Source organism: Hypanus sabinus, chromosome 19 (assembly GCF_030144855.1).
Source record: "Hypanus sabinus isolate sHypSab1 chromosome 19, sHypSab1.hap1, whole genome shotgun sequence".
Taxonomy (NCBI): domain Eukaryota; kingdom Metazoa; phylum Chordata; class Chondrichthyes; order Myliobatiformes; family Dasyatidae; genus Hypanus; species Hypanus sabinus.
In genome coordinates, this window is record NC_082724.1 from 16,562,513 (window position 1) to 16,571,747 (window position 9,235).

The 9,235-nt window shown below is 37.2% G+C and overlaps 1 protein-coding gene across 2 annotated transcripts in view; it reads left to right on the forward strand.

The window, feature by feature from the left end:
- pparg (peroxisome proliferator-activated receptor gamma) overlaps positions 1–6,292 on the forward strand; it is a 127,193-nt gene extending 120,901 nt beyond the window's left edge. For both annotated transcript variants that reach the window (XM_059944069.1, XM_059944070.1), the window contains exon 7: positions 463–6,292. In XM_059944069.1, the coding sequence (XP_059800052.1) occupies positions 463–710 (248 nt within the window). In that variant the 3' untranslated portion in view covers positions 711–6,292. The remainder of the gene's footprint in view (positions 1–462) is intronic.
- The last annotated feature ends 2,943 nt before the right edge of the window (positions 6,293–9,235 follow it).

Genomic DNA, 9,235 nt, shown 5'->3' on the forward strand with positions numbered 1-9,235 from the left:
TTCGGATTGCCAGTATTGAACTTCAAAAATAAGGTACTAGAGTAACTAGGGTAACATGCGTTGTTCTAGTGGCAACTAAATTTCAGATTTGGAATTTAACACACGTAATATATCAGCACTGCACAAAGGATAAATTTGAATCCCTTCAAACCATGAAATGAAAATTTTCAAATATACATAGAATCCTTTTTGGAGTGGTGATTGTAAACTTCAAACATAAAATAGCTTCACAGCAAATACTTAGGCTCTGCAGTCTTTATGAAATCTCTTCCCTAAACATATCTGCCTTTCCAACACTTTTTTTGTTCCATTTGAACAGGTTTTAGTTCATTTATTATAGTAAATCCTTATGTTTTGTTTGATATGTTTCTTTGAGGTGCATTGGGGCAATTAGCTTGGTTAAAAGACAAATGTAAGTTGCAGTTGCTATAATTACAATCTGAATGTTTTTCTTCTCTCTAGATCGACCTGGATTGCTGAATGTTAAACCAATAGAAGATTTGCAAGACAGCATCTTACAAGCACTTGCCCTTCAGCTTAAGATAAACCACCCAGATTCACCTCAGTTATTTGCAAAATTGCTTCAGAAAATGACCGATCTGCGACAGATTGTTACTGAGCATGTTCAGCTTCTGCACACAATCAGGAAAACAGAGGCAGAAATGAGTCTTCATCCACTCCTGCAAGAAATATACAAAGACTTGTATTAGACATCCTCACCCTCAATCGTAGACAAAGCAGTTTCTTCTTCACAATGGCACTGTTTTCTTATCTGATCTTAGCAAATGAACATTGTGAACAATGGCCTCATCAAACATCCAAACCATAGTTTGTGGAATTGCACACAGCTCCATTAAGCAAATGGAAGTAAAGTGGAGGAATAATTTTCTTCTTGATTGCTCCTGAATAATCATTCACTGTTCCAAAAATTGTCTATGAAAGTCTTTTCAGAAACTGTTAAATAGTGAGGAATAAAAATCAAAGCCTAGGGTATTCATATTTTAATATTTTCCAACAATTTAAACTTTGCATGCACTCTGGTTTTTCCCTTTAGGACCACACTTATACTGTCTCATCATCATTTTCATGAATATAATTGAAGCTTCTATTGATACTTTGGTACCATCAATAATTATTATTTGAGGTATTCACTTGCCAAGTATCATACTAAAAGAGTTCAAAGTACATTTATTATCAAAGTTTTTTATACATTATACAACCTCGAGATTTGTCTCCTAACAGCCACAAAACTCTTCTTTAAAAAGAGTCCAAATGTATATGTGTACAACTGGATTTAATACAGAACAACTAAATCATAACATTTGAATGATTTTGTTTCGTAACATTAACTACTTAGCTCTAAATTTCACATTTTGTCACCCAGAACTAAATCTTTTGGATAATTTAAAAGATGTGTTGAAAGTTCTTGCTGCCAAATAATTTTCCAAAGAAATAGAAATACACCATTGAGAAAGGAGGGTGTTGTAGCTGAAGTTCATTTCATTGTTTTAAGTGCAAAGAGATTTTAACTGAACAATGTGACAAAGTAATAGCACATCGTGTTGTATAATCTACAAAACTACATGGTAGCACTGGATTCTTTGTGAAGCCAACAGAAAGAAATGCAACATTAGTTTAGAGTGAAATATCTTTATTAAAATAATTCTGAGTATAAATTAAATTTATAAATACTACAATGAAAGGGTACAGAAGCTTTCCCAAAGATATGTACATTGATTTGTTATTTACTTATATGCACTAGGTTACATTAAAAATTATATAATAAGGCCAATTAATTAGTTTAAAGTATCAATATTAAGTATTGCTGAAGCTTCATCATGCATTTTAATTATATTGTTAGAAATTTGGTTTAAAATTAAATTCTAATGATAACAGTTTATCTCTTTCTTTCCAACCTGCCCCACCTCCTTAAAATTACTAAAAAAAAGTTTCAGATTTTAAGTTTGTGAACTTTCACGATTTTTCATGTTTATTTTACCAAATGTACAGAATCCTTACGTCGCATCTTTGCACTTCTGGGAACATTAGTGTTAAATCAGTTTTACAACAAGTATCATGAACTGGTGGAGATTTTTTTCTGCAGTGTGATTGGTCCACCAGAAGGAATGCCTATCACTTGGATGGTATTGAGGATTTGCTTTTGTTTTTAAAGAGGGATTCACATTTTTATTCACATTCCTTTTTGCCAGATTTCTTTATGACAGGGAAGCTCCTATTCGGCTCTTAGAGTCTATGCCAGTCCTTAGAGCACTCTCATTCATCTGCTTCCCTATCAGATTTTGTGCAACCTATTGTGTCTTGTATGGTCACCCACCTATACCAGGAATAATCTGCAGATGGTTTCAGTCATCAATTAACTTACCAGCACATTTGGGCTGTGGGACAAAACCGGACGACCAGATACAGAAAGAACACGCAAACTCCACACAGACAGCTCCCAAGGTGGGCATCAAACCCCTGTCTCTAGATCTATGAGGCAGTAGCACTAGCTAGATAGCTGCCTCATCACTTGGTTGTCCCCATTTCTTTTTTTAAAAGTCTACAAAATGTCATTATTGACTTTGATCTCCTGTCAACGTCAAATTTATAATGGGCAGGCAAATCGCTTTAGATCAGTAGCGTTCCCAAGAAAAACATACAAATTATGCACAGCTTTTAAACAAAAAACACAACCAGAACAGAGGAAAGCAAAGTCCATTTTAGTGCAAAGTGATCATAGTGTTGCTAAACCATTGTGATTAGGGTTTTGTCAGTTGGTTCAAGAACAAAATGTTTAAAGGAAAGCAGCTGTTCTTGAATCTGGAGGTATGGGACTTCAGGCTTCTGTACCTCCTGCCCAATGGTAGCTGCAAAAATGATACTATGGCCTGCGCCGTGCAGATCTTTGATGTTTCCTTCTTGAACCAGTGCCCCTTGTAGGTGTGTGAAAGGGGTGTGTCCATGATGTTTTGAGCAGAGTCCATTACTCTCTCCAGCTTCCTGTGTTCCTGCACATGTGAATTACCGTACCAAATCATGATGCATCCAGTCAAGATACCTCTGTAGAAACTTGTTGGAGTGTCCAGTGATAAGCTGAACCTTTATAAGCTCCTTACATGACTTAAAGCAGACTAATTCAGGTCCTTCTGTTGGTTTCAGACAAATAAGGAGTAGGCAGCAGGCAAGAGCCAATTTAACCCCATTTTAAAGTAAATAAGCAAACTTAATTTGATGTCTTCATTCCATATTCTGATGTGTTTGCATCCAATGGAAGCAGCTTGTGTGTATACTTGAGTGCTATAATTACATGCCTGCACATTGAAGAAACTCTGATTATAGAATATCAACCTAGAACGTCAGTTCTGAAGTCTACAGTTTTACACACCACAAGATTAAATGGTAATATGAAATCAGTCACCGAACTTGACCGGCACTTCCAAATGGAATTGCTTATTTCCCTGTGATGGCATTCCCATACATAAAGACAGTTGGATGATTTGCAGTGATAACAGTTGCCATGCATTGAGTATTTAATACTAGTGTAACACAACTGGGAACGATATTGGTTATAATTGGGTCTTCATGATGGGGAAAAAAGTTAAAATCCTTAGCCTTGGTAACCACAGAAGTTGGCTGGTGGATTCTACTCCCACATTCTGGTGAGACATTTTTTTCTAGGTATGTTGCACTTTTTGGGAGGTGGGGGGTGGTCTCTTCAGACCTTCCCCATCATGATGTCAGAGAATCCATTTTTTAATTCCTAACACAGTCAATTCCACCTCAGTATTTGTAGTGGCATTCCCAATGAGAATCATCACTTCTTGCCTGACTTCACAGATTATATGAGTATGTAAACAAGTCACTGCTCCTCTGTGTCCCCAGAAAGGACTGGGTCTGGGCATCTCCATACCACCTGTAAAGCACATGCAAAATAACATTTGGTTCACGGACCCCTCAGTTAAAGGTAGGGGTCTATGGCATTAAACAAGTTTTGGGAAACTCTGATTTAGACTATTGGTTTAACATTAGGGTTGACATAATATGGACCAAAATTCATTAAAGAGAAATAATGGCAGTACTAAGATATTTAATATAAGCACATAATGCTGAATTAATTAGATCATGTGTGTACTTTGCTTAAATAATTAATGAAAGGTGATGAAACTTTACAATCAGAATGACAAAGCTAAATCAATATTAACAAAAGAATCTGTTCAGCTTTGAGTGGCAGTCTATAACTTCAGTCTTCCATCAATATTCAATCAGTTAGTAAGTGTTACTACATTTTACTTCATTTATTGAGATTCTCTTTATCTTAAATCAATGTTGTCCTTGCCTAATAAAACGTAGATTCCCAATTTCTAGAACATTGCATTCTAACCAAAACCACTATCATTGTGGCACCCTGCTGGGTATAATTTTGGACTAAATACAGAGCTATGTAATAGCAATGTCAAAATGGGTTTGATTATTTGTGAAGCTCTTTGGAATGTTTCTAAGACGTTCCAAATAAAAGTAACACTTTTTATTGAGAAAGAAGTTGCCCACTTAGGATTGCTCTATATATGCATACCTATCCAGCAAAGGGTTAAGAACATTACATTGATTTCTGCTCGGGTATGTTTAGGGGATATTGTGCAGCCTCTCTATTTGGAAATGTGTGGGCCAACAGAAATTATTGTTCAAATCATCTGGTAGTAATGTTTGCCAAATTATTTGTGATATATTGCACCAGCAGTAAAGAGAAGCCCATTGTGAATATCAGAATGTCTCCACTGGCTGGGGAGGGAAGGAGGAGCCGTAGTATTAGTGGTTCCCTTGTATAATGTGGAAACTTGGCAAACGACATTGGACTTCATCCTGCTGTTGGTGTTGATGATTAACTAGTTCTGTTGAATCAGCATATCCCGAGTCAGGTTTAGATCCCTACTGATTACATTGTGCCAAATTCTCCTCATATTTTCTGCCAAACTATAAACAAATGCCCTTGTTTTCATTTTTCCATTGTGAATAGTACTATAATATGTTTTCAGATTTTTTTCCATCAGGTCATATAATATAATCAAAGTACTTGCATCTTTAAGATTTAGTCAAGGAGCAGCAATTTTAGTGGTTTGTTTTAATGATAAACTGCCTCTACTAAAATTTCTGAAAGGCAAAACAAAGGTTGCTTTGCATATGTATGTTCTTTCACGTTCAACAAAATAAAACTACAGAACTAAATTAATGTATTAGGCATGAAGTGATGGGCTCCAACCAATGAGGATGAAAACATCATTGTGTACAATCCATTTCTTTGGAAATCCACACTAGTACTATAGGGTGTACAAGTTTTGTACAGCAATTCAGTTGATATGCAATGAAAATTATTAAAGTGAATAAATGTAAAGGCATTGTTGTGTCAAATCTGTGATATTTTGCAAAACAAAAAATAGATTAATAATAGGTTTACTTATTGTGAAGCTTTTTATAAATAATGATATAAGCCAATTCATTTGATATGTTAAATTTATCTTCTTAAGACATTACATAAAACGTGTCTACGTATAACCTGAGCCTTGTTTTATAAAGACAGATAATCAATAAAATATTAAATTTTCTGTTCATTTTTATTTCTTGAAAATTATTAAAATTTTAAATAAGTGCTTTTGAAATTGCACCTGGGTAATGTTATGCAAATTATTTGTAGATTTTATATAAGTATAGAGATGTTTTAACATGTATGGATTGCAGGAAATATCATTCAGGGATTTTCAGATTTTTTTAATTGTCTAGCTTTGCTTTTAGTGGATCTTATCGTGTACAGAAGAATTATTTGATATAATGTTAAAATATACTGAAACAATGTTGAATTAGGTGCTGTATCAAGCATGTTATTTTTACCCGTGAAACAATTGTAACAAAAGAATGCAATACCAATTTGTAACCACAAGAGGTTGCTATTACAACTGTGACAGACTGAATTAAGAATACTCAGTTGCAACTGAACTTCGAGTCGCAATGGAATGCACTTAAGAGTTATCAGAGAGTAATACTTCGGAGTTTATATTGTCATTTTGGTTAGCAAACGAGATGAAACTTTTTTTCTTTGAATAATGCAAAAGATGGAGTCGAATGGACTGTTGGATGAGAAAGCACAAATGTGAGATTTTTTTCACTTGCCATTCACTATAGTCATTATTACTCAAAGGGAATATTTTAGTTAAGCAAACTTATCTGTAGACTGTAAAATTGACAGTTCTGTATTGGGAAAATATTTTAAATAAATGAACAAGCTAAGCTTTCAAACTGGTGGAAGATGTAATGCATTTTGTCTTCTTGTTCTGCATTTGACTGATTGAGATACAGGGAATAATAAGCCCTTTTGGCCCTACCAGCTCTGCCATCAGCAACCCCTGATTTAACCCTAGCCTAGTCACGGGACAATGGATGACCAATTAACCTACCAACCGGTCGGTACGCCTTCGGACTGTGGGTGGAAATCAGAGCACTCAGAGGAAATGCACATAGTCATGGGGAGAATGTACGAACTCCTTACAGACAGCGGCTGGAATTGTATCCAGATCTCCTGTATTGTAAAGTGCTCTCCTCCCACGTCGCTCTATGTGTATGACTTTATAACTGTTTCCAAATTCATGTTTATTATCACCGACATCAGTCATGAAATTTGTTGTTTTGTGGCAGAACAGTGTTATACATAAAAATCACTAAGTTATAGTAAGAAATTCATTTTAAATTTAAATAAATAGTGCAAAAACAGATCAAAATAGTGAGGTTGTGTTTATGAATCATTCAGGATCTGATGGCAGAGAGGAAAAAGCTGCTCCTAAAATACTGAGGCTGTGATTTCAGGCTCCTGTGACTTCTCTCTGGTAGTATTGAAGTGAAGAGGATAAGTCCTGGACAGTCAGGGTCCCATCCTTTCGATCCCATGCCCAAAATCCAGTCTCTATATGAAACATTATTTAAGATAGTAATACTGGTGATCTCATTGCAGAGTGAGTCAGCACAATGGCTTTTCATTCCTGGTACATATCTGGAGTAATAGGATGATACCGCTCTCTCTCTATGATAATACACATAAGTTTTTATTAAAAAGTTATCCTGGATTCAAAGATTCACTCTGTCTTTCTAAAACTGTGCAGACACGAGGGCAGGTTTTACCCCAAGAGGGCTTGAAGTCCTTGAGTTTTTAGCAGAGGGTCAAACCTACCTGGAGAGTGAGGATTCATTTGCATCGGGTGGATGCGTTCAGGCACAAGTCAGCTGTAGCATGGAATGATCTCCATGTGGCTGAGTGGGTGCTGCTCTCATATAAAGCTCAACACCACCAGAACAAAGATGATTGTGGGATTGGGACCCCAACTACAATTTAAACACACCTGGTCAAATGACCCATTTCCTATGTTTACTATAACTGAGGACTGACTGCAAACATTGCAGATGGAGTCCTGGTCCTTGTTTGCTCAAGTTCAGCCATCTATACCAGTCCAACTGTTAAATCCTGTGTTTAGTTAATGTCTTCTGAGCCCCTGGAATACAGTATTGTAATTTAATACATACCACTACCCTACTTAGTCTATTTATTCTTCTGTGTACTGAATGCTCCTCCAAGAGGACGACAGCCATGTCTGAGGGCTTGTGAGCCTCAATGACCCAGAGAGCTACATTGGCTGGAATCAGGGCTTTATACTTTGGCTCTTGGTAGGGTCACTCATTCCAAAACAGGTCAAAGGGTAGAGGCCAAACTAAGAGTAGTCCACTGGTTTCAGGGGTACAACTCAGGGCTAACAACCCAGACTGGTAAAATGTAACTGTTACAGAAATAGCAATGAAGAATCCTTCTACATCTGAGTGGCCAAGGGCAGAGAGCGATGGATTACCTTCTTGCTGCCCAAAATGCTAGTGGTAATGGGCTGTAATGAAATTACGGAATGCTGAGTAATTTCAAGTGTAATTTTTTGCAGAAATCACCTGTTCTTCTCTGCTCTCCACTCTCATACTGGTCCACTTCAACAATGATCACTCTACTTGAGCCTAACTTACTTATATTGGCTGCTGCCGATTAACTAATTACCCAATCAATTATCAACTAACAATTTTCAAATGCACCATTTTTTTTGTGTCCTGCTCAGTGAATCTGAACAGAAAGTCCCAAGACTCAACTCTTTTTAAAAAACTTAGCAACATCCCAACCCAAGTCTCAACGAACCAAAGTTTAAAAAGAAAAGTGATTTTGTGCTTGGTGATACCGGGATGCCCGGTCTAGATATTGAAATGTGCAAACCCTTAGCAAATAGCATATCAAGCATCACCAGCCCTGGATTAATGACACATGACTAAATCTCCAAAAATATGTCAAACCATAGGTACCTTACAAGCAAAATATTTTGAATTCCTACTTTTCTCCTCCAACATTGATGTCCACTGGAAGTTGTAAAAGTCGACGTGAGCTGATGATAGGTTTGCACTTAGGGATGAAATAAAGAAAACATACTCAAAGTGCCAAGGAATCAATGACCCATAATCTAGAAACAGAAGGAAATCAAGTTACAAGATTAGTTCCAAAGCAGAGGCAATAGTTGCATTTGAATTTGAACCATCCTTCCTGAAAATTATGTGAAAGAACACAATGTAACACTCTTTCATTACTGTGAACGTCTGCATCTTTTTTATGATGCTGTAACAGCTCGAGGCGTCCCCGAGTTCAATTCCACCACCGTTTTGTCTCTATACATCCTCCTCGTGGAATGCATGGGTTTTCCCTGAGTGCTCCAGTTTCATCCCACAGGTCAAAGGTGTACCAAGTAGGCCAATCAGTCATTGTAAGTTGTCCCGTGATTAAGTTATAGTTAACAAGGGTCGTCAGGGGTTGCTGGGCTGGTGCGACTCAGAGGGCAGGAAGGGCCCTACTTTTAAGAAAAAGTAAGCAGCTGCCTGACAGGACACAGCCAACTGGGATATTAGAAGCCAGGCCCTAACCCTACACAGAAATGAATAGGAAGGAGCGGGCAAACAGCATGTAAAATTCACCTCATTGTTGTGTGATCAGAAGGAGCAGCAGAGCTATCCTAGGCTCCAGTATATCAGCTAAGGCCACTCTCCCCCTCCGCCACCTCGCCCATTCCAACCCCTACGACATCATGGTTGGGCACAAACTCATATGCAGCACTGTGGTGACATACTTGTGCCTGAATGCATCCACTTGATGCTAATTAATCTTGACTCTTCAGGT